Source organism: Eschrichtius robustus, chromosome 2 (assembly GCF_028021215.1).
Source record: "Eschrichtius robustus isolate mEscRob2 chromosome 2, mEscRob2.pri, whole genome shotgun sequence".
Lineage (NCBI taxonomy): Eukaryota > Metazoa > Chordata > Mammalia > Artiodactyla > Eschrichtiidae > Eschrichtius > Eschrichtius robustus.
This window is the reverse complement of record NC_090825.1, coordinates 55,280,234-55,305,777: the sequence shown is the minus strand read 5'-3', so window position 1 is coordinate 55,305,777 and position 25,544 is coordinate 55,280,234. Positions and strand designations below refer to the sequence as shown.

Genomic DNA, 25,544 nt, shown 5'->3' with positions numbered 1-25,544 from the left:
CAAGAAAATATCATTAGCTATCAAGGAAATGCAAATCAAAACCAAAATGAGGTACCACTTCACACCCATTAGCATGGTTAGACTCAGACAAAAACAATGCTGGGGGATGTGGAGAAATTGGAATCCTCATACATTTCTGGTAAATGTATAATAACGCAACCTCTTTGTAGAACAATGTGACAGTTCCTCAAAAGGTTAAACACAGAATCTCCGTAAGACCCATCAATTCTACCCCTAGGTATATACTGAACTCAAGAGCCGTTAAAACATAGGTTTCACACAAAAATTCTTAACAGCCAACGTGGAAATAGCCCAAATGTCTGTTAACTGGCGAATAAATAAAATGTGGTATATCCCCACAATGGAACGGTATTCAGCAATAAAAAGGAATGAAGTACTGGTACATGTTCTAACATGGATGCACCTTAAAACATTAATGCTAAGTGAAAGAAGCCAATCATAAAAAAACACATATTGTATGAGTCTGCTTATATGAAATATCCAGAATAGGCAAAACCATAGAACAGGATTAGTGGTTTCTCGATCTGGGGACGGTTAGTGAAATGAGGAGTGACCGCTAATGAGGATGGGGGTTTTTTCTGGGGTAGTGAAAATGTTCTAAGATCAACTGTGGTGATGGTTGCACAACTCTGTGAATATACTAAAAATACTGAACTGTATTTTAAATGGATGAATTAGATGGTATGTTAATCATACCTTAATGACACCCAGCCCTTCTCCCAGTTTCTGATTTAAATAGAAGTGGGGCGTGGCATCAATCTTTTTAAACATTCCCAAAGTGAATCTATTAAGCATCCCAAGATGAGAGCCTCTGACCCAAGGAAAGAGGGGAGGAAAAAAACAAAACTATCCCTACCTCCTGGGGATCCACCACACAGTAGTGATATAAATATTGATCCACATAGATTCCAGCAGCTGCAGGTGTATAAAACTGGTTGCAGAGGGCATATATTTGTGAACTGTAGAGAGACCCAGATGCCTGGGCAGTTGGGTTGACTCCAATTATATAGACAATTGTGGCAATAAACACCATAATGGCCAGGACAGCACTCACTATTATCACAGTCAAATAATATCTTCTTGTTCTAGATATTTCAGATCTTATAACGCTGGTAACAAATATCACCAATGCAGCCATGAAACAAAAGGCAGCCATGGCCAGTAGGAATCCCTTTGCAGCTCTTGGATCTGTATAGCCTCCTCCATAGCCATAACCGTAGCCATAACCATAGCCATATCCACTTCCGTAGCTACCAAAGCCACTTCCTCCATAAGGGTAGCCAATACCACCTCCTATTAAGGTTCCATAGCCTCTGTCCCAGGCAAGAGTGGAGGCAACACAGGCAAAAATGGCAATGCACATCACAATAATAAGCATAGACAGAATCCGAATCACTCCTGGAGGAGAGGTCCATTTGTAGAAGTGGAGAATTTCATCTTCCGGGTAGAAAGAATACGCTGGCTGAGAGAGCATTGGTCGAATGTGCATCTCTCCACCATATACGTCATTGCTTGGTGCATAATGATTGGGTTTGCTGAAAAGCACATGAAAATTTTAAGTTAGCAATTTGTAGTGGTGAGCAGAAAGAACAAATAAAGTACCCGGAATAATCTGAACAAACCACTGGCAAATAAAACTATTATTTGTACTGTTCCACTGTAATGGGGGCAACCTGTATCCTCCCACACCCCTACCAAATTCAAATATCAAAATCCTAACCCCCGGACTTACCCGGTGGCACAGTGGTTAAGAATCCGCCTGCCAATGCAGGGGACACAGGTTCGAGCCCTGGTCCAGGAAGATCCCACATGCCGCGGAACAACTAAGCCCGGGCGCCACAACTACTGAGCCTGCGCTCTAGAGCCCGCGAGCCACAACTACTGAGCCCGCGTGCCCAGAACCTGCACACCACAACGAAGAGTAGCCCCCGCTTGCTGCAACTAGAGAAAGCCCACGCGCAGCAACGAAGACCCAACACAGCCATAAATAAATAAATAAATAAATAAATTTTTAAAAAAAAGAGGCCCCAGAGACCTCTCTCACCCCTTCTACAATGTGAGGATACAAGAAGTCTGCAATATGAAAGATGGCCTCCACCAGAACCGGACCATGTTTGCACCATATCTTGGGCTTCCAGCCTCCAGACTGTGAGAAATAAGTTTCTGTTGTTTATAAGCCACCCAGTCTATGGTACTCTATTACAGTAGCCCCAACTGACTCAGACACCCATTGAACAGTAAACACATCTGTGCATGATGCATCAGAATCACCTGGAGGGTTTGTTGGCCCTCATCCCCAGAGCTGCTGAGTCTGCAGGTCTGGGGTAGAACAAGTTTCTAGATGCTGTTGATGCTGCAGTCTGGAAACCATACATTGAGAATGACTGCTTAGTTTCTACAGAACAGAGGTTCTCAAATTTTGCAGCATGTTAGAATCACCTGGGGATGTATAAAATCCCCAGACGGAGCACTCCAGACCAGTTAAATCATAATCCCTGGGGACGGGACCCAGGGAGTTTAGAACAGTGGTATCAGCCCTTTTGCCTTTGTGACTGAAGACCGATTCCTTCAGACTTGACACTTACAGTGGCCTCCACTGGGTCACGTGTAAATCCTGGCAGCCTCGCTCTCTTACCTAAGAAAGCACATTCATTCACTTATTCATTTGGCGGCTATTTACTGGAGTTGCCAGGCTGACGCGTGCTGGGCTCTGTGCTAGGTACTGGGGATACAACAGTGAACAGGACAGCCTCAGTCCAGGCCCATCACAGAGTACAGTTTGTCAGGGCAGTAAGACATTAAACGAAGCACTACATGAACTACAGCCAGTTAAGACAAGAGCTACAAAGTAGATCAGTTACCAATGAGGGCTCATCAGAATGGTGGCTAATCAGATCAGAATCTCCTTTATAAAAATACCTTGCAAACTCCAGTAATTTAATGATAAACACACAGCTTGTAACAGAGACACTGATGCGTGGACACACTGAATCTAAAAACTGTGGGCCCTGGCGAGGCAAAATTCAATTCCTAAACCAACTAAAGCCCCTTTTGTTTTTGTCATTATTTCTATAGACCGCCTTCCTCACTCCAAAGGAGACATCTTACTACTGGGTGCCACTAACCATAGGAATTAGAATTACCTGAGTACCGTAAATGAGAATGAAAAGGAAATGGAGAAACTGGAGAGAACAATGAAAATGTCAAGGAAGAAAATTCAGTAAAACATTCTACTTAGATACTTGGGTTGTTTCCATTTGGGGCTGTCATGAACAGCGTAGCTCTGACACAGTCTCCAACATACATCCTGATACACACAGGCACGTTTTTTTAGGGTATATATCCAGGAGTAGAATTTCTGGGTCAAATTTTTTTTTTAATTTTCAGCTCTACTAGACAATGTCAAACTGTTTTCCAAAGTGACTGATTCACTTATACTCCCATTAACAGTGTAATGTTCACAGAAACATTGCTTATGATAACCCCAAGCTGGAAACAGTCCAAACGTCTGCCTACAGTGCCATGGGTAACTGTGATAGAGCCTCACAATGGAATGCTACGGAGCTGTGCTATTATGACAGCCGCTAGCCGCACAGATGGACGGAGCACTTGAAATGCGGCCAGTCCCAAATGAGATGTGCTGTGAAGTGTAAAACACAAAGTGCTCATAGTATGAGGGAAGAATGTAACATCAGCAGGAGAGACCCCTAGTACTGACTATGGACTTTGAGTGATAATGACGTGTCAATGTAGGTTCCTCAGTTGTAACAAATGCACCACTCTGGTAGGGATGTTGATAGTGGGGAAGCTATGCATGTGTGGGCAGGGGGCCTTTAGGAAATCTCTGTACATGTCTCTCAATTGTGCTGTGAACCTAGAACTGCTCTAAAAAATAAAGACTGCTAAAAAAAGAATATAAACTATCTTGTAAACCAGTGTTTATATCAATCACATGTTGAAATGATAACATTTTGGATATACTGAGTTAAGTGAAATATATTAGTAAAATTAATTTCTTTTTAATATGGCTACAAGAAAACATGACACTACATATATGGCTCACACTGTATTTCTTTAGCACTGCTCTGAAGCAAAACAATGAACTACAAATTCATGTAGATGAATCTTACAAGTTGAAAGAAACAAAGCAGAAAAGAATACATACAGCATATTACGTTCATACAAAGTTTAAGAACAAGTAAAACTAAACCATATTGTTCAGGATGTACAAAGTGGTAAAATAATAGAGAAAAGCAAGTGATGTCCATATGTCAGAACAGTGTTTTCCACAGGAAGGAGAGGACACAGGCAAAGACTGAGGTGCTCTATTTCTTGACTGAGATGATGATTTTGCTTTGTATTTATTCATCATTTTATATGCACATTCTGTGCCCTTTTCTATATGTATATTTCACCACTGTTTACAAAAATAAGTATGAGGTTAATGGAGCACTACTCAGTTACTATATTCTCCAGCATATCTCATTGCCATAAACAACTGTGTCCCTACCACATTCAGGTATCGGTCAGGAGGCTATGTAACAGAAGCACATCCCCTTAACTACAGTTATCAGAGTTAAAGCTACAAACTACTTAAAGGAGGAAACCCCTATCAATGTTTGACAGCAAATTTAAAACTTAAGAATTCATTGTTAAATCTCCAAATGGCTAAAGACACCAAGAACCCTCAACTTTGTTTCTTTTTTTTTTTTTTAAATGGACATTTTCTACTTTGGGGAGCTTTTTATTTTTTAAATTAATTTATTTTTATTTTTGGTTGCGTTGAGTCTTCGTTTCTGTGCGAGGGCTTTCTCTAGTTACGGCAAGTGGGGGCCACTCTTCATCGCGGTGCGCAGGCCTCTCATTATCGCGGCCTCTCTCTTGTTGCGGAGCACAGGCTCCAGACGCGCAGGCTCAGCAGTTGTGGCTCACGGGCCTAGCTGCTCCGCGGCATGTGGGATCTTCCCAGACCAGGGCTCGAACCCGTGTCCCCTGCATTGGCAGGCAGATTCTCAACCACTGCGCCACCAGGGAAGCCCCATGTTTCTTGTTTTAATATAATTAAGGAATCACTTAAAATTAACAATGTGGAAAACATTATTGCTAAGTGAAAGAAGTCAGTCACAAAAGACCAAACATTGTATGATTCCATTTCTATGAAATATCCAGAATGGACAAATCTAGAAACAAAGTGGACTGGTGGTTGCCTAGTACTGGGGGGAAATGGGGAATGACCGCTAACGGACAGAGGGGTTTCTTTGGGAAGGGGATGATGAAAATATTCTAAAACTGATTGCGGTAATGGTTGCACAACTCTGTGGATACACCCAAACCAATGAACTGCCCATTCTAAATGGGTGAATTGTCAGGTGTGTGACTTATACCTCAATAAAGGTGTTATCTGAAAAACTGACAATCTATTGCCAACAGTCATCTAAAAAAGGCATTAATATGGAAGCTTCATACCACTTGTGAAAAACAAAAAGGAACAAATATACACACAAATATAAGCCTAGACTATATTAGAGCAAACATTAAAATCAAGTGATAATAGCTCCCACTGCGGAAAAAAAACTGTCATCCTGGAAGTTATAGGTAAGAGGGAAACTCACTCTTCACTGCATACCCTTTGGTTCAATTTGATTTTACAAATCAACCAAACACATAACAGTTTTATTTTATTTTATTCTATTCTATTCTATTTTATAGCAAACACATAACAGATGAAAGTTTCAACTACACCTTTTTTTTTTTTTTTTACATGTAATAGACTTAGAAAAAAGAAAAGGGGAATCCCCTGGTGGTCCAGTGGTTAGGACTCCATGCTCTCACTGCCGAGGGCCTGGGTTCAATCCCTGGTCAGGGAACTCAAATCCCACAAGCTGCGTGGCTCAGTCAAAGAAAAAGAAAAAGACTTACGTATTTACTTACAATTCATCAGGTCTATAAGGAGGTGGACTTTCAAGAGGCCTGGATGACATGGCTGATGTCGGTGGTCACCTGATCTTCAGGATGAGCAATGCCCCGTAGCTCCCAAGATAAGCCAATCTAAGCAACATAAGTAGGGTAATGACATTACTACTGAGCTCATAGTTTCCTTGCATCACTAAGAAAACTAATGATATCAATCTCAAGTGACCTCTCACTCCATGGTTATTTCTCTTGTCCTTTCCACTGTCATTTTTACACACTGGACCATTAATTCTTTGAGCACAAGAAATCATTGACTGTAGGACTCATTCGGCCTGGTAGCCCTCAGGGCACCTACCATCATGCTCTGCACATCACTGGCATATGAATATTGTTTAAACTTGAAATTTAAAGTTGCAATAATGAAAATTTCACAAAGCTTTTTACAGCATAGGCAAAAGTGGTATTTTTTAAAATAGTCACTTCAAAGAACACAAATAAAGATGTATAAAAGATAAACTTTCTTAAAATACATTTATTCTGTTTCATATTACTTTTCAAAGTTCATATAAAATGAGAATGCATATGGAAGGGCATACATAGCTGTGTCCAGCATATACCAGCCCTTCAATGTTAACTAAAGCATAATCTGGTTTAAAAGTATGCTTTTATCATTAAAAAGGGTTACAAAAAGCATCTATAAATAGTACGATTATGGACATTTTTCCCTTATCTCCTTTTCCAAGTCTTCAAAATGGAATATAATTTTCAAAAAAGGAAAAACATCACACACTGTATTAAAGAGTCCTCTCTTCACTAAGAGAAAAGCAGAATAATTTTCTTCTAAGATTCCTCAGAACAAAAATCCCTGAACATCTGAGAGGCAATTTCACTCAATCAACAAGTATTTATTAAATGCCTACACTGTACCATAGGAGCGCATGGAAGTTAAGTATGAGCCCAAGTTCTCCCGAAGGTCACGCACAAAGAAAACAGCATCTACAACAGGCATTATTTAGGGCTGAACTACATGATTAAGTGCAGTTTGGAGATAACAGGGAAGACTTAGAAAGAAAGAGCCGGAAGCTTGGGGGTGGATGGTGGGAAGGACATGAGAAAGATCTATAACCGGAGTATATTAAAGTGTCTAACATTTTTTCCTTTTCAAATAAGGGTTGTGTAATCACACATTACTATGTTTGGAACAGTAAATCAATTCAAACTCTTTAAACTTTGTTCTTTAAAATCAACAGCAACTATCCTCCACATCCTTAAGAATAGTCAATTACAAATTTCTCGGAATAAAATATTGCCCAAATGTATCTAGGTGAAACCTCAAAGATGGAAATATATTAAATGTTAGTAATGCCAACACAACTAGAATAGTTTTCCAAACACAGTGAGGAAAGACAACTTCTCTACATTCTTTTATTTCTAAAAACTGCTTTATTGAAGTATAACATACAGAAAAGTGCACAAATCTAAGTGTATACAGCCCTGTAACTAGCACCCAAACACACATACAGATGAGCAATTTAGGCCAAAATATTACAGTGCTATGAAAGAGTGAAAGTCCAGATTAACTGTCTTCCTAAATTGATGTTCAGAAAAAGAACATTAAGGAAAACTGAATTTAAACACTATTAAATATGGAACCCTATTTCTGAAGCTGAATGTCAAATACTGACACACTGACCTTAGAGGAATCTTACCTCTTCTATAACTAGGTCTCACTCATTCAAGACTATGCCAAAAATTCCAGGCTCAATGGTAGTTCTTAAAAATCCTAAATTAATCCAGACTCAGGCTGAAGTTTTGTTTTGTCGAAAATCCAGCAAACAAAATCCCTTTCCAAACTTCTATTTCCTGGAGTTTGTCATGTCTCCCCTAAGAGCAGAGGTTTTAAATTGTGAAGCAAATAATTTCAGAAAATTAATTAAGAACAAGCCAGGACTTCCCTGGTGGTCCAGAGGGTAAGACTCCATCCCAAAGCAGGGGGCCTGGGTTCAACCCCTGGTCAGGAAACTAGATCCCAAACGCATGCCACAACTTAAAAAAAAAAAAAAAAAAAAAATTCTGTATGCAGCAACTAAGACCTGGAGCAGCCTAAATAAATAAATAAAAATAAATCTTAAAAAAAAAAGAACAAGGGGCTTCCCTGGTGGCGCAGTGGTTGAGAATCTGCCTGCCAATGCAGGGGACACGGGTTCGAGCCCTGGCCTGGGAAGATCCCACATGCCGCGGAGCAACTAGGCCCGTGAGCCACAATTACAGAGCCTGCGCGTCTGGAGCCTGTGCTCCGCAACAAGAGAGGCCGCGATAGCGAGAGGCCCGCGCACCGCGATGAAGAGTGGCCCTCACTTGCCACAACTAGAGAAAGCCCTCGCACAGAAACGAAGACCCAACACAGCCATAAAATAAATAAGTAAATAAATAAAACCAAAGTTAAAAAAAAAAAAAAAAAGAACAAGTCATGCCAAATCAATTTCATTTTCTTTTTTGAGAAGGTTACCAGACTGGTAGATGAGAGGAATACAGAGAGAATGCTGAGAATCTTGGACACGTCCTCGTGTAACAGAGTGTGGGTAGGCAGATTCCTATGGGGCTGAATAATGGAAGCTAATTAGGATGAATGAATGAACCATTTATGTCCACCTGGAGGGAGGTATCAAGTCGAGACCACAGACAAAGTGGACAAGTGTATCCAGATTTGCAGCTGACAAGACACTGGAAAGGACAGGTAACCCACTGGCTACAAGTACATCGACACTGATCAAGGTCTCTGTAAGGCTAAAATGATGAGCTAAAACAAACCTAGTTAAAAGCTCACAATCTGAGGGGACAAATTCTTCTCTTCTGTGAGCATCGCTACCTTCCTGTGTCAAAGAGGGGGATAATCCTGACCTCTGGACTGAGATAAATAGGTTAGATAATGTATTAAAGAAGATGAGCAAAAAGCATTTACAGCAAGGTGATTATTCTCAAGGTGAGAAATTTCAGTGTTTAGGCACTTAGGTATATTGTATCCATTTTCAAATACTGGTGGCAGGATAAATCATTTTAAATACGTAAAACTCAATTTTTAAAAACTAATAGTATAAGTACTAGATAACGGAAATCTGGCTTAATAACTGTTCATTTTTATAAGTTTATTTCCTTGATCAGAATTTCAACAAAAGCTAACAAGCTATCCCAAACTTACCCAGTATTTACAGAGATAGTGCTTAGATCTAGGAATGATACAGTTATTAAAAAGAAACAAGGGCTTCCCTGGTGGCGCAGTGGTTGAGAATCTGCCTGCCAATGCAGGGAACACGGGTTCGAGCCCTGGTCTGGGAAGATCCCACATGCCGCGGAGCAACTAAGCCCGTGCGCCACAACTACTGAGCCTGCGCGTCTGGAGCCTGTGCTCCGCAACAGGAGAGGCCCGCGCACCGCGATGAAGAGTGGCCCCCGCTCGCCGCAACTGGAGAAAGCCCTCGCACAGAAACGAAGACCCAACACAGCCATAAATAAATAAATTAATTAAAAAAAAAAAAAGAAACAAACCTATAAAAAATAATAAAATCAAAAAAAAAAAAAAAAAAGAAAGAAACAAACCCCTGCAGAACTTTGAAATCTGAACATCATGTTCCAACTAGGTGCCTCTCCAGGAGGCAGACTTAGATTGTTAAAGATCTAGAAAAACCATGTCTTAGGACAAATGACTGGAAAAACAGGAAATGTTTGGCCTGGAGAACTCAACATTAGAAGGACCACTATGGCAGCCTTCAAATAGCTGTAGAGCTGTCTTTGTAGTCCTAGAAATGGTTCCTTTAAAAAAAAAAAAAAAAAAAACACTCCAGAGGGTCAGATCTCATCTCAACGTTAGGAAGTCTCTCCACACACCCTCCCAAAATAACAAATAACAGTTTGACCTCATGCCATTTATGCCAAGCTTGTTTGGTATTTGCAGGGGGTGGGGAGAAGTGGACCAGAGGACTTCTAAGGTATCTTTCAAGGCAGCCAGTGACTGGGTTTTAAGGTAAGGCAAGAGGAAACAGAGGACCAAGAATGCTGCCCAATGCCCAGCACGGCAACATGAACAATATCTGGTCAATAAGTGTATGTTGAATGAAGGAAAACATGAGAAGTGAAAAGGCCACAGGATCTGGCTGAAGGGGCTCACTGGTCACCTTCACAGAACCTTCGCAGAAACTGTGTCGTAAGAATGATAGGGACAAAAGTCAAACAGCTGACTCAGAGTCAGGGCCAAAAGGGAAGCAGTTGACCCTTACTGAATATGTTAAGTTGATGTTAAAGTATAAAAAGTTCTCTTTGAAAATATTTACTGGCCAAAAAAATCTTAGAAAACTAAGTTAAGATAAAAAAGGAAAGCCTGGGACTTCATGGTGGCACAGTATATAAGACTCCACACTCCCAATGCAGGGGGCCCGGGTTCGATGCCTGGTCAGGGAACTAGATCCCACATGTGTGCTGCAACTAAGAATTCGCGTGCCACAACTAAGGAGCCCGTGTGCCACAGTTAAGAAGCCTGCCGGCTGCAACTAAGACACGACACAACCAAATAGAAATAAATAAATAAGTAAATATTTTTTAAAAAGGAAAGCCTGAAAATGCTATGCTTCAAAAGTATTCTTTAAAGCAAACTGTCAACAAGTAAAAATAAATAAACACTATTATATTTAAGGGCAGTCTGTTCCTTTTCGATCACATGCCTTTCATTAACTTGCTTTTAAGAAGTTCTTTATGTTTATATTAAATGATTCTATTTAGATTTTGAAATTAGGCAGATTTTGAAATAGACTAGCTCTGAGTCAGAAGCCACATTTTAAATTCGCTCTCCAGCTGATTTTTAACCACGCCATATATTTTGAGAATCATTGCCTAGAATAAAGGCATCAATCCAAGGAGGGCCTTGATCCTGAGGGTTTCCTGTTTAGAACGTCCAATCTTTACATGGCAGGCACCTCCCGATCAGGTCTCAGCTCAAATGTCACCTCCTCAGAGAAGTCCTCCCAGTTACTCATTCCATCCACCAAACCAATTTATTTTCGGAGCAAATTTCCCCTCTAATTATTTTTTTCTTTCTTTCTTTCTTTTAAACTGCTACCATCTCCACCCCAAAAGGAATACCAGCTTCCCAAGCACTTAAATGTCTGTCTTGATCATCACTCTCATTCCTGATCCCTAGATCTAGTCCCTGGTACAAAGGGATGCTCAATCAATATTTGATTTATAAAATCAACAGCCCAAATTAGAGTTGGGATTTCAATCCAGCAGTGAATGCCTTGAAGCTCTTCACATAACTAACACCCAGGAAATACAATCCTTCAAGTTAAGTTCAAGAAAAGTAGTTAAGTGCTTACAGTGTGAGGGAAAGGGAGAAAAAAGGGTCAAACTCACAACTGTACAGGCATCACCTGGGAACTTACTAGAAAGGCAGAATTCCAGGCTCCACCTTTGACCTATGAATCAGAATCTGTATTTTAATAAGATCCCCAGATGATTCATACCACATTCAAGATTGGAAAGCATGAAGGTACAGAACAGCTGCAACCCTGGAGGCGAATTTTGTGAAAAGGTGTAACAATGGTCTTTTTACTCCAATAGTTCCATAAATAGTAATGCGGATGAAAAAAGCCCACTAAAATTCTAATCAAGTAAGCCTTGAAATGCAACTAAAGAAAACTTCCCTCTGGGAGGTTCCTGGGAAGGTGAAAGACATACCAGTTACTTTCCGTGGTTGAAAGCAATCTTCTATCATTTTGAAAGGGCAATAACTACAGCATTATCTTTAGAAGAAAACAGGAAAAGTTTTACCTTTACATCAAGCAAGATGGGGAACACTTATATGAGGCCATAAGGACTAGTCAAAGGTAGAGAATTCCAGAAAAACTCCCCAAATCTGGTTCTCACGCTGGAATATCAAGGACTGTTGCTTTAATGATATACCTTCCCTGATTAGCTGAAGTAGTTTTCAAGCCAGCCCATTTGTAACATGTTTCCCCTACCCGGTGTTTACTCACTTTTAAAATGGAGTTCTAATAAGATCTAGCTTTTAGAGATGCTGGGGTGATTACATGATATAAAGCACAACAGGCTTTTAGCACAGTGCCTTACACATAGGAGGCAATGCTCATCGTTTCCCTAAATTGCCTGGAAGTTGTGGAAATCTCGCTCTCCTCCCCTCCATATTCTAACAAAGAAGGTGCCAAATAACCAAATAAATGCAAAACTACAAAAAAAAAAAGGGCTGCTGCTTTGTCCGAGGAGATATCAATTACTGTGGCGCCACCTTTTAAAATGTCTATTTTAAAACACCAGGAAAAGAAAATAAAGATTCAATACGTACAGTGCAAAAGTAAACATTGCTACACTAGGGAATACACAGTTTGAGAAATTCACCTCTGTCTGGAAAGAACCAGTTTTCAATCACAAAAAAACACAAGTGCCTTAACGGGAAGGGGTTCTCTTTTCCCGGGATCCCAATAATACACCTGTTGTGCATGAGGGCCACACACTAACCTGGAAGGCTGCCTCCTCCCCGCCCTGGGTCATTTCCCAGGTGGGCAGGTTGCCCGGCCAGCCCCAGGGCCGGCCCGAGGATGCCATGCCTCTCCTCCGGCTCAGCTGCTTCACCTGGGACACGAGGGGCTTGGGCTTGCTCTCCCAGCCGCAAGGTGCAGAGGCCATTTTGGCCCCTCATCCCACCTGCCCCGCACACTTCCTCCAACGCAGGCAACATGTCGGCTGCGCGCGGGGCCTGCCCTTCCCGGGGTCTCAAGACCCGGCGGCCTGGCCGAGAGCAGGTCCCGGCGGCCGTGCGCCCCCGCAGCGCCCAGGAGCACCCCGGACGGTGCGCGCCCGCGCTGGCCGAGCAGGGACGGCCCCGAGGCAGGTCCGCCCGTTTGGCGGCGGCCTTTAGGTCATGGGTGAGAATCCCATGCGTGAGCGGCTTCCCTCGAAGTACAGCTTCATTCGAAATTAAATCCCCGCCCTCCAGCTTAAATCGACGAGGGCTCACACAGCTCCCATCAAGGGGGTTGAAAACAGCCGATCGGCCCGCCCCAGGTCTCCAGGAATACTGCACGGATTAAACCCGGCCACCCCCTCTCCTCCAGAGACACCCAAAGCGGGTGGGATGGGGGCGGAGAACAACAGGCTCCCCTCGGAGTCCGAGCCGCCCCGCCCCGGCCAGCGAGCGGCCCCCTTGCTCCAGCTTTCAAGCTCAGGGCCCTCTCTCCGAGGACCTCCCAGAACCGCAGCCCGGAGAGCTGGGCGCAGGATTCTCGTTGTTCACCAACCTCCCGCCGGCCCCCAGGAAAGCGAAAAGTTGCCCGCGCCGCCTAGACACTGGTGGCTTTAAGCGTTTCCGCCGAAGGAGCTGACGGGCGGCTCCAAGCGGCCCCTCGCCCCTGGGAGGCAGCCTCCAAGTTCGCCCGGCGCGGCTCTCTCCGCCGCCCCGTGCCTCTCCGGTTCCCGCGAGTCCCAGCCCAGGAGCGAAACCGCCACCGAAACCAGCGCTGGGCGTCCTCCCACTGCGCCTCCCCTACCCTCCCCTCCAAGACCGGGGGGCCTTGGTCCCCCCCGTGCGACGCAGGCGCCGCGCCCGGCTCTCACCTCCTCACTGCAGCCGGGCCCAACCCACCAAGGACGGCGGGAGCCCACGAGCGCGCTCACCTGGAGGGCGCACCTGACGACGTGCAGACAGCCAGCTCTCAGCCGGGACTCCGCAGGGGACCCAGCCCTCCTCCTCTCCCTCCCCCTCCTCCCCTCCCCCCTCCCCCACCCACCCCGCCGTCCTGCCCCCGGGCATGCGCACCAACCCCAGGCCCGGGGGCTGGAGGTTCGTGGCCACGCGCCTGCGAGCCGCGCCGGCGAGCCTCACCTGCTGCACCCGGCTCGGGCTCCTCGGCGATCTGGCTAGTTCTCCCCGGAGTCCCGCCGCCTCGGCCAGACGAAGGAGAAGGGGGGAGGTGGACGCGGGCGAGAAGGAGTGGTGTGGCGGCCTCCTCCCTCTGTGACCCATTCACCTGAAACTCCGATGGGAGAGGGAAAGGAGCGGTGTGGAAGGAGGCGGGAGGAACCGGCCTTTCCCTGCACACCCTTGCCGCTCCCGGCCTTAAAGGAACAGCGCGGCGTTTCTGCCCGGGTGGGCGGGGACGGATAGCAGAGGGGTGGCGTGGGGTAGAGGCTTGGGCTCCCCGAGGGTGGAGGGTGACCCTGGACCACTCTAGGGAGCGGTCGGAGCTCCGCGGGCTTCGGGCAGAAGTGCGGAGTGTTTGGCGTGTGAGGTCTGGAGGGGACCGTTCCTCCTGACGAGTGTTAAAGGGTGCTCAGCACTTTGGCAGGAAAAGCACGACCTGACACAAAACTTTCCTGCTCCAAAAATTTGGTTAAAGTTTTGTTGGAAAGAAGCATCTAGATGTGGGAGATTTTCAAAAGTCATGCGTAAATTTAGGAACTGTTCCTGAATCTCTGGATCCAGAAAAAGACCATTACTCAGTGGTTCAGTGAAGGTGACGTATTGTAGATACTGGTGTCGGTAAATTTGCCATCAAAATTCAGTGTATACTAAGATATACGTTATTACCATTTAAGGGTCCTCTGCCCTTCCTCCCCAAATTTAACTATGGCATGACTGAGAGTCTGCTCTTGAGGGGATTTAAATTATTTGAATATTCTCTGAGGCTTAAGGAAAAAAGAAAAAAAAAGCCCTAGTTCGGTGTGCTATGTTCTACTTCTTGATCTGGAGGCTGTTTCCAAAGGAGTGTTCAATTTAGGGAAACTCATAGTCTACACTTAACGATGTGTACACTTACCTATATGTTGTATTTCAATATAAAAAAAATTGCACTGCTGAATGGGACAGTTTTAGTTCTTGCTATTTAAGTGTCTGCATATTGAAGGCTAGAATTTAGGTTTCTTAAGTCCTGCTTCGCTTTGTGTTCCAATCTGCAATGTCAGCATTGCTACATTCAGTCCAATCCCACCCACTTCTCTGCCTCTAATTAAGTGGTTAGAGATGTGACTTTGCCATACATTAGATCTCAAGGCACAATTCAACACTTAAGGAAGTAAAACCATTATATAAATATAAGGTATTTAAAATGATGACAGCCTTAATGAGTAATTAATCTAATTGGTTTTCTTTGTGGAAGTCATTGCTGCAATTACTTTAATACGACTATGTAGTTTTTGAATGATGCAGTTTAAATTGGTATTGTTAACACTGGAGAAGTCAGGTTAATCCTCTTAAGTTCCCTGTCAGATTACTGAAATCTCCAAACATTCCACTCGGTTTATAATTAAACAAGGGAACATTTCCTAATACTCTTACATTTATAAACACATGTCTATTATTTTATAGTGTACTTTTGACTTGTTCTGAAGAGGAGAACTTAAGTTTTTTTCCCCACTTTTCAAAAATTGAAATACATTTCATATACTGTAAAATTCGCCCTTAATTTTAAAGTGTGTATATAATTCAGTGGGTTTTAGTATATTCACAAGGCTGTACAATTATCACCACTAATTCCAGAACATTTGCATCACTGAAAAAGTCTGTTAGGAGTCTCTCTTCATTTCCTCTTGCCTCTAAACCCTGGCATCCACTGATATACTTTCTGTCTCTCTTGATTTGCCCATTCTGGACATTTTATACTAACTGTTAATATACTATGTGGCCTTTTGTGTCTGGATTCTTTCACTTAGCATAATGTTTTCAAGTTTCGTTCATGTTGTAGTTCCTACCGGTAAATCATTCCTTTTTATGACTCAATAATATTCCATTGCATGGATATACCACATTTTATTTAAACCTTCATCAGTTGATGGACATTTGGGTTATTTCCACTTTTTGGTTATTATTAATAATGCTGCTATAAACCTTCATGTACAAGTTTTTGTGTGAAATTATGTTTTCAGTTCTCTTGGGTAAATTAAGTATTTAAACTTTTTATCATTTGAAGAGACTAACATTCATATCATGTTATTTTTCTTATTCGCATTTTAAACCTAAACCCAAAGAGACGTTAGGATGGAAGGTTAGTTACTATGTTTTATTTGCTTTCCTAATTCATTCATTCAACAACCATTTTCTAAGTGCCTACCATGTGCACAATAGTGAACAAAACCCCAAAATCCCTTTCTTGGCAAAGATTACACTCTAGTTACTGCTGCATTCAGGCGTATGGAATAGTAGGATTTTTTTAACTTGAACTATATGAAACTGGTAATAGTTGATCATTTTAAACTACAAAATGGCAATTTAATGTGGTTTAACTTAAAACTAAACTAAATTTCTATTGGAATGTTGTATATCATTTTTGTTCCATTCAGATTAATTTTCCAGACAATACTCATAACATTAAAAAATCTAAAAACTGTATTCTTTTAACTATTACCTAATAGTGTGCCTATTAGGTAGTAGTTGAAAATGTTCAGAAAGAAAATTCAGCCTTAAAACCTAAACACATGGGCTTCCCTGGTGGCGCAGTGGTTGAGAATCTGCCTGCCAATGCAGGGAACACGGGTTCGAGCCCTGGTCTGGAAAGATCCCACATGCCGCGGAGCAACTGGGCCCGTGAGCCACAACTACTGAGCCTGCGCGTCTGGAGCCTGTGCTCTGCAACAAGAGAGGCCACGACAGTGAGAGGCCCGCGCACCACGATGAAGAGTGGCCCTCGCTCTCCGCAACTGGAGAAAGCCCTCACGCAGAAACGAAGACCCAACATAGCCAAAAATAAAATAAATAAATTTTAAAAAATTAAAAAAAAAAAAAACTAAACACATCAGTAGCAAAATAAAATTTGTTAGATGGTAAATGATGCAATGCTGAATGTAATCATGTTACATAATTATAAATTGTGACAAAATTTTAATTAGTCAAATATTTCTTCTTGGCAACTCATTGTAGTATTAACCACTATTATCCACTAATGAACATTATTTGGTGAAAATCCTCATGACTCAGAAACAAAGTAAATATTATTCTCAGAGGACCCATGATTAGAAATTTGTTGACTGTACTTGCAGTAAAATAAGATTAAAAAAACAATTCTTTTATTCCTTTTCATATGTAAAGGAGAAAGTTAAGAGCTCAGATTATAGTGTCAGAAATTTGGGTTCAAAATCTCAGTGTTAAGAGTTAAAAAAAAAAAAAACAACTCAGTGTTGCCACTTATTAGCTGGAAGGGAAGCTAAATGCATAAGCTTCATTTTTCTCCTCTGTAAATTTGGGATGATAATAAGTAATACTCTTCATAAGATTGCTGGGAGGCACATGGACCATTCACCAAGATAAACCAAATGCTGGGTAAGAAAACAAGTCTTGATACTTTTAATAAATCATTGCTGTATCCTGGCTACCTGAAACAGTCCCTGTCATGTCACACAGTTATTCTATAAATATTTGTTGAATGAGTGAATGAATATAACCCTGATTCCTGAATCCGACATGCCTGTGGAATTGTGTGCATCTCTCGGGTAGCATGCTGCCCCTGTGAAAGCAGTACATTCTTTTTTTTTTTTTTTTTTTTTTTTTTAGCAGTACATTCTTAATAGCACGTCAAGGGTTACATCTCTAGTACACGGTCTTTTTTTTTTTTTAACAAAATTTATTTATTTGGCCACACCACTCGGCTTGTGGGATCTCATTTCCCTGACAAGGGATTGAACCTGGGCCATGACAGTGAAAGTGCTGAATCCTAACCACTAGACCACCAGGGAACTCCTTAGTACTCAGTCTTAGAAGAGAAAAGATGGGGGATTAGAATATTTCTACTCTGCCTCACCTGCTTAGTGGATGAATGCAACAATTGGTGTTTGTTCAAGGGCAATTCAAGGGCAACTCAGTTTGGAGTCACCGAGGGCTCTAGGTTCCTCACCCATTCATAAGGTGGGAGGCTGCCTGTCCACATAGCACAGTTTCCTTGGATAGATTTATGGAGGAATTTATGGGGAAGTCACCAGGAAGGCAATTTCTGAGAGGATGATGACACTTGGTGACTGAAGCTCTACCTCCTCAATTCCTGTGTATTAAGCAAGATCCTTCCAGAAGAGACAGTTCTTGAACTGGAAATTCAACAAGTGGAATAATAATAATAGTAACCACCATCATTTACTCAGGATATCTGTGTCCGTGTGCCAGGCACTGTACTATGTGCTTTATGAACTTTTGTTTTTCTTTGTAACAATTTTATGATGTATTATCATTTCCCCCATTTTTGAAAAACTAAAAGCTCAGAAAGTTTTGATCATTTACTCAAGATTTCTGCTAAGTTGTGGAGTCAGGACTCAAACACATGTCATCTACCTCCAGAACTAATGTTCTTAACAGTTTTACTATACTTTAGCATCACTTTTTGTCTTTAAGAACACCCAAACTTTCCAAAAAAACTACCCATAAAAAGAGTTCATAGGGCAGCTGTAGAAAAAAATAATCCTAAAAAAAAAAATTGAGTACAACTCAGTGTTATGGATATGAACGAACCAATTAGAGCTACTCCCAAAAACAGGGTGAATCTTTCAAACATAAAATTGAACAAAATAAAGGAGTCCCCCCTGCCAATACAGTATGATTCCATTTATATAAAGTTCAAAAACAGGCAAAACTAAGCTACATCCTTTGGGGATTCATGCATAAGTGGCAAAGCAACAAAGGAAAGCAAAGGAATTGTTATAAAAGTCAAGAGAGTGGTTATCTGTAGGAGAAAAGGGAGGGTAAGGATGGGAATACAGGAGTGGGGATGCTCTTGGGGTGCTGGCAATAATCTGTTTCTTCACCTGTGTGCAGGTTACACGGCTGTGAGCCTTACAACAAGTTATTAAACTGTACACATATGCTTTATACACTTTCTCGTAGGAATTTTATATTTTATAATAAAAATTTTATTTAAATGAATAGAGTTTAGGGACATTCTTAAAAGGTGGTTGGATACCCATATCTAGGTGTTTTGTTTTGTGAGTAATATTCTTCAAATACTACAGAAGATCACTTTATAGGATCAGAGTAAGTAGAGATCATCATCTGAAGAGGGAGAGGGAGGGTCTTGATCTGGATCTGGACAGAATATTTCCATAATTATATGGATGATGCAGAGAAAGAGATTTGGGGCTGATTTTTTGTGTTTTAAACTGCATCAGTCATCCACTGCAGTGGAAAATTGGCCTTACAAGGCCTTTTCAGGAACTGGCCTTCCGGAATATTCAGCTCAAAAAAGGAAAGAAGAAAAAGTAAACATTAACCAAATACTTCAAATGCTGTGTTCTCATATCGAATTTTAACTTCTTGGGGCTCTTTGCCTCCTGGGTCCCCAAACTTTGAAAAGTACTGATAATAACCTTGTAACTTATGACAAGGAATCCCAACCCTAGAAAAATCACTTGAACTGGGTCAGTATGAAACAGATATACTCTAAGCAGACAACAAACTTCCCATGACATTCTAGACATTCTACTGGTTCTAAGACACATTCTCTTATCCATTACAGGGGCTTCCACATGGCAGCTTTTCTGATTTTCTTTGGAATTTCTTATTTTATGTTTTTAATTAATTATTTAATTTAATTTAATTTATTTATTTGGCTGAGCCAAGCGGCTTGCGGGGTCTTAGTTCCCAGACCAGGGATTGAACCCAGGCCACAGCAGTTGAAAGCACCGAGTCCTAACCACTGGACCGCCAGGGAATTCCCTTTACTTGGAATTTCTTTAGGAGAAAATTTAGGAGCCTGTAAAGGGGAGCTCACTACAGCTCCTGAAATGTTGATGCTACACACAGAGAGTGTGGTCTAAATGGCACATTTGTCAACTGCATACCTAAAGAAATATTTATTCAGTCAAAAAATATTTACTCAATATCTTCTATGTACTGGATCCTGTTCAGCCCTGGAGATACAGTGGACTCAAGACAGACAGGATCCCTTGTGGAGGTTTACTCTCTAGTTGGGAGAAGCCATGCAATAGTGATGACTAAACTGGAAATGAACAAGATAATGGCAGACACTGATGAGTGACTTGAGGAAACAGGCTAAGGGGACAGAGAGGGCTGGGAGAGGCAGCAGGGAGGAGCTGCCTTGGGCAGAGTGGTCACAGGCTGCTGCTCTGAAGAGGTGACATTTGAGCTGAGACTTTAATGATGAGAAGGAGCCAGATCTGGGCCAAGAACACCCTAGGGCAAAATCTAGGGCCACTTTGGAGATTCAAAGCACAGGAGGCCAGAAGAAGGGGAGACAGTGGGAGGTGAAGTCTGAGGAAGGCAGAGGTCAGATCCTGGATGCTGTGCCACCTGAGCGTTTGTTTTCTTCTACCTGCAACCAGAAGGCTATGGAGGGTTTTAGGCATTTTATAGTGATGAATTGATGTTTTGAATTTCGTGGGATTTTGTGTCAACCTCAGCATTTTCCTGTTTTTTAAAATAATTTTTGGTAACTCTTGAGTATTTATCTTTAAAGTTTGTAGCTTCTAAGTAGAAAGGATTAAACCTGAGAAAGGGAGCCAGGGTGATCTGAAACCCAATTGATACTATCTTTGAGAAATGTAAACCACTCCTATTCATCTTCCTACATGAATCTTAATTAGAAAGGTTGGCCTCTGTGCCTAAGAGGTACCAGATGCAGAGGGACTAGAAAAGGAGAGGGTAAGAGAAGCTCTACCATAATCACGTAATTATTTATTTCTCTTGCTTTTTCTATATTTTTCTAAAATTTCTCATTGAACAAGCCTGTATTATTTTTTTAAATTAGGGAAAAGATATTAAATTTCCCCCTAATTTACTATGTTGGAAAATTTAAACCTGTAGAATAGTTGAGAAAATAGCACAATGAATTATGTTCTTCACTTAAATTCAGATTGTTAACATTGTCCACATCTGCTTGCTTGCCCTCTCTCTCTCTCACACACACACCCCATACATACACGAAATGTATACATAGTGTATTTTTTTCGCTCAAACATTTATACCCAAACCCATTTATACCCATTTATACTTTTATTTGGTTCAACCATTTAAAAGTAATTTGCAGATATGATGACACTTCACCCCTGCATACTTCAGCACGTATCTCCTAAGAACCAAGCCGTTTTCCAATTCAACCACTGCCTTAGTTTGTGATGCTTTAACAGAATACCATAGACTAGGTGGATAATAAACAACAGAAATTTATTTCTCACAATTCTGGAGGAAAGAAGTCTGAGATCAGGGTACCAGCATGGTCAGGTTCTGGTGAGAACCCTCTTCGGGCTTGCAGATGGCTGTTTCCTCCTTATATGGTGGAGAGGGCAAGAGGGCTCTCTGGGATGTCTTTTATAAGGGCGCTTTTCCCATTCATGAGGGCTCCACCCTCATGACCTTATCACCTCCCCAAAGGTTCCACCTCCTAATACAATCACATTGGAGGTTTGGATTTCAACATATGAATATGGGGGAGACACAAACATTCACTCCATAACAACTATCATACTATTAACATATGCCCACAAATGAACATTAATACATAATCTTATCTAATATGCAGGACATATTCACATTGCTCCAATTGTACCAAAAATGTCTTTTACTGTTTGTTGTTTTATTTTTAATCCAGAAGCCAGTTAAGGATCATTCCTTGAATTTCATTGTCATGTCTCTTTAATCTCCTTAATTCCTGAACAGTCCCAATGCCATTTTTATCTATCATGACATTGTCTTTTCTAAAAGAATATGGTCTAGTTGTTCAGTTGAATGTCTCACAGTCTGGATTTGTATGTCCCCATCCCCAGAACTATTAGATTTGGAGGAAACACTGTTGGTAAGAATACCATCTCGGTGATGTTGTGGACTTCATACTCCATCACGTCCAGAGGCTGACACTATCAAGTTGTCCCAGGGTGAGTGATGGTCAGTTTGAATCAGGTGGTACCTTCCAGAACTCCCTTTTCCCTTAATAATTAATATGTATTCTGGTGGGGTGGGGGGAATACTTTGATTCTTTGTGACTATCTTATCCCCCAACAACCTTTTATCCAGTGAAAGCTTTTTAGTGCCCATTGCTGATTCTTGCCTGACTCAAGTATTGCATCAGTTGGTGCACAATGTTTTTTTCTAACACTATCAAATATTAGTATCAACACTAACTAGGGAATTCCCTGGCGGTCCAGTGGTTAGAACTCCACGCTTCCACTGTTGGGGCATGGGATCGATCCTTGGTTGGGAACTAAGATCCCGCATGCCGGGCAGTGTGGCTAAAAAACAAACAAACAAACAAACAAACACTACCTAGTACTCCGAAGGAAAAAAACCCAAGAATTTAAAAGTGTGATTAAAAGAAGGTGGAAAATATTTTAATTCATTAAAATATTGACCTTACATGAAAAAACAATTTTTAGTGATGCAATTTCTTTCTGTTTTGCCTTTAAGGAGTCAACCAACCTCCTCACCTGCATAATATATGTATTGCTTGTTTATTTACTAAGGAGGGTAGGTGATGTGGGAAGAAATCAAAGCATACTGTTGTATAGCACTCTTCCCTCACGTAGTCTAGGAGATGAAGTGTACACTCATACAAACAAAAAATAATAAAAGGACAGCTAAGTGCAGGATGAGTGGTAGAGATAACAACACTTCCTAAGTGGAACTGCTCACCTGGCTGCCCATGTGCTCCTCCCACCCCTGTCTCTGTGACTTGCCCTTTGCTCACACTAATTTTTCTACCTGGAATGTTCCCCGTCCACCCTGGTGTCTGCAGGTTCGTGTACGAAAATATTGCCAAGTGCTTCAAGACTGAGCTACCACCTCTTCTATTAAACAATAACAAAACCTTCTTTAACTTCTCTTCTTCTCTAAGAAATGGCTTCTCCCAATTCTCCACGTATTCCAAAAACAATTTACCTCAATCTTTTGCCTGTCCAATGTTAAATCACTGTCTAACTTGGGTTATGTAAGTATGTGGGCCCTTCTCTTAGACTGTATGCTCTCTGAGGGTGAGCTCTCCTTGCCTGGGCGCCCTGGAGACCCCTCCTTCTTGTACTTTGCACTTCAGTTACTTTGAGTAAATGAACAATAGTCAATGCCTCAATAAACTATCCCTAAGTATACCGGGGTTGAATTATGCCAGTAATAATCTTGATGAGAAACTCTACTCTTGCCCTCTGTGCTTATTTTTTTCAAACATGTCCCTTACAGTAGTAGGTTAACAAGGAAGTTTCCTTTACTCCTTCCTCTAGACAGAGGGGAAAAAATAACAGGAAACCAACCCACCGCAAACAATGAAGATGAATATCAAATATTTGTTCCTTTCCATACAAGAGGAGTTATGCATGATATTAGGTCATCGCAGTTGCACTTGAAAGAATCAAAGTTGCTTTGAGCTTTAAGAATTTCCAGTAGAGCAATTTGGCTGTTTTTATCTAAAGGAAGTAGTTAAAATACAGCTTTTTAACAGAAATAAGTAGATATTATTTCAAATATCCATAATCATCATCTGAAAGCTGCATTCATTATCAAACTTGTGATCCAGGAACCTGGTCTGATGCAGCAGGCAGATAACGTGCTTCCCTTCTGTGTTCCCATACACTTTGTGCATTGTTAAAAAAAGAAATAGAACATACAATTTGTTGAGTAACTTCTCTGTGTCACTAAAATATCACATGTTAAAGATTATGAACATTTTATAGATAAGAAAACTGTGTTTCATAGATGATAAAAAAAAAAAACAGTCTTCAAATACACAGCTAGAAGAGCATAAAGCTGGGATTTTAAAACACATGTGTTTCTGACCCCAAATCCATGCCATCATCATAGGACTGTGCTATTCAGATACCTGCCCCCTACATCAAACTGTGAGGTCCTATGTCCACATTCCCCACCCCAATCCTTGGTGCATGAATTCGGAACACAACTGAATCTCTCCCAGTTGCCATTGCCACTTTCTTCCTATCATACTGAATCTCAGTTTTATTCTTATATTCACCCTCCCCATGCGGTGAGGGGCTGAGAGGCTGACCCTATCCTAGCTCCAGGGGAGGAGCATATTGGCTAAAGATAATTCTAGTCTAAAGAACTCATACAACTCAACAGCAAAAAAACAAATAATCCAATTTTAAAAATGGGCAAATGACTTGAATAGACATTTCTCTAAAGAAGATATATGAAAGGTCAACAGGTACATGAGAAGGTGCTCAACATTACTAGTCATTAGGAAAATGCAAATGAAAACCGCAATGAGGTATCACCTCATGCCTGTTAGAATGGCCATCAACAAAAGACAAGAGATAACAAACGCCACACTGTCGGTGGGCTTGTAAACTGGTAAAACTACTATAGAAGACGGTACGGAGGATCCTCAGAAAATTAAAAATAGAACTACCATATGATCTAGCAATTCCACTTCTGGGAATATATCCAAAAGGAACAAAACACTAACTTAAATAGATATCTGCACCTCCATGCTTATAGCAGCATTATTTACAATAGCCAAGACATAGAAACAACGTAAGTGTCCATCGAATGGATAAAGAAAATGTGGTGTACATACAATAGAATATATGGATGGACCTTGAAGGCATTATGCTAAGTGAAATAAGTCAGACAGAGAAAGACAAATACTGTATAATCTCACTGATTTGTAGAATCTAAAGAAAAGAAACAAAAACAAAACACTCATAGAAAAAGAGATCAGACTTGTGGTTACCAGCGGTGGAGAGGAAGAGGAGGGGGGCACTGGGGGAAGACAGACAAAAGGTACAAACTTCCAGGTATAAGATAAATAAGTACTAGGGATGAAATGAACAACATGTGACTATAGCAAGCACTGCTGTATGATATATGGGAAAGGTGTTAAGAGAGTCAATTCTAAGAGCTCTCATCACAAAGAGAACATTTTTTTCCTTTCTTCTCCCTTTTCTTTTTATTTTCTCTGTATGAGAAGGTGGATGTCAGCTGAACCCACTGTGATAACAATTTAACAATACACATAAATCAAACCATTATGCCATACGCCTCAGACTTATTCAGTGATGAATGTCAATTATTTCTCAATAAAACTGGAAAAAAAATTTTAAAAAATGGAAAGTGAAAACCATTAAAAAAACCAAGAAAGACACCTAAACCCCTTGCCAGTGATTGGCTCAGGAACTCGCACCCAAATCTAATCAGCGCTGCGCGTAGCTGGACACGTTACTCTAGCACTGTTGGCAGCCATCTTACAACCACAAGGGGAACCAGCCCAGAGATCAAATCCACGCCCAGAGGAGGCAGAGCCAAAAGAACTAAGGAAAACCAGAGACTGGAGCCCACTCTGGACTTCCAGTTATGTGAGATAATACATTGCCATATTATGTAAGCTACTTTAAACTTGGGTTTTTTTGCTGCATTGAGCTAAAATAATCCTGATATAGAAACTATAGTCATTTAGTAAATATCCATTGAATAATAGGGCTTTAGTGCCAGGAAAAAGGCTAGTCACTTTATAAATAACCCTTCCAAGGTGGGAATGATCATCACCCCCATTTTATAGATAAGGAAATTAAGCCCAGCTGGTTAAGTGATTTGCTTAAAGTCACAGAGCTGGTCAATACTGAATTTGGGAATCAAACTAGGATCTTTTGACACCGTGGCTCCATTGCCTTCTATA

The 25,544-nt window shown here is 41.4% G+C and overlaps 1 protein-coding gene across 3 annotated transcripts in view; it reads right to left on the bottom strand.

Moving 5' to 3' along the window:
- OCLN (occludin) overlaps positions 1 to 13,978 on the bottom strand; it is a 45,863-nt gene extending 31,885 nt beyond the window's left edge. Inside the window, exons 1-3 of one of the 3 annotated variants that reach the window (XM_068533282.1) lie at positions 13,823 to 13,978; positions 5,953 to 6,069; positions 878 to 1,556 (exon numbers count right to left, since the gene is read on the bottom strand). In XM_068533282.1, coding sequence (XP_068389383.1) covers positions 878 to 1,556; positions 5,953 to 6,002 — 729 coding nt within the window. In that variant the 5' untranslated portion in view covers positions 6,003 to 6,069; positions 13,823 to 13,978. The other 2 variants (XM_068533292.1, XM_068533300.1) reach the window with 2 other exon arrangements.
- Between the last annotated feature and the right edge of the window lie 11,566 nt (positions 13,979 to 25,544).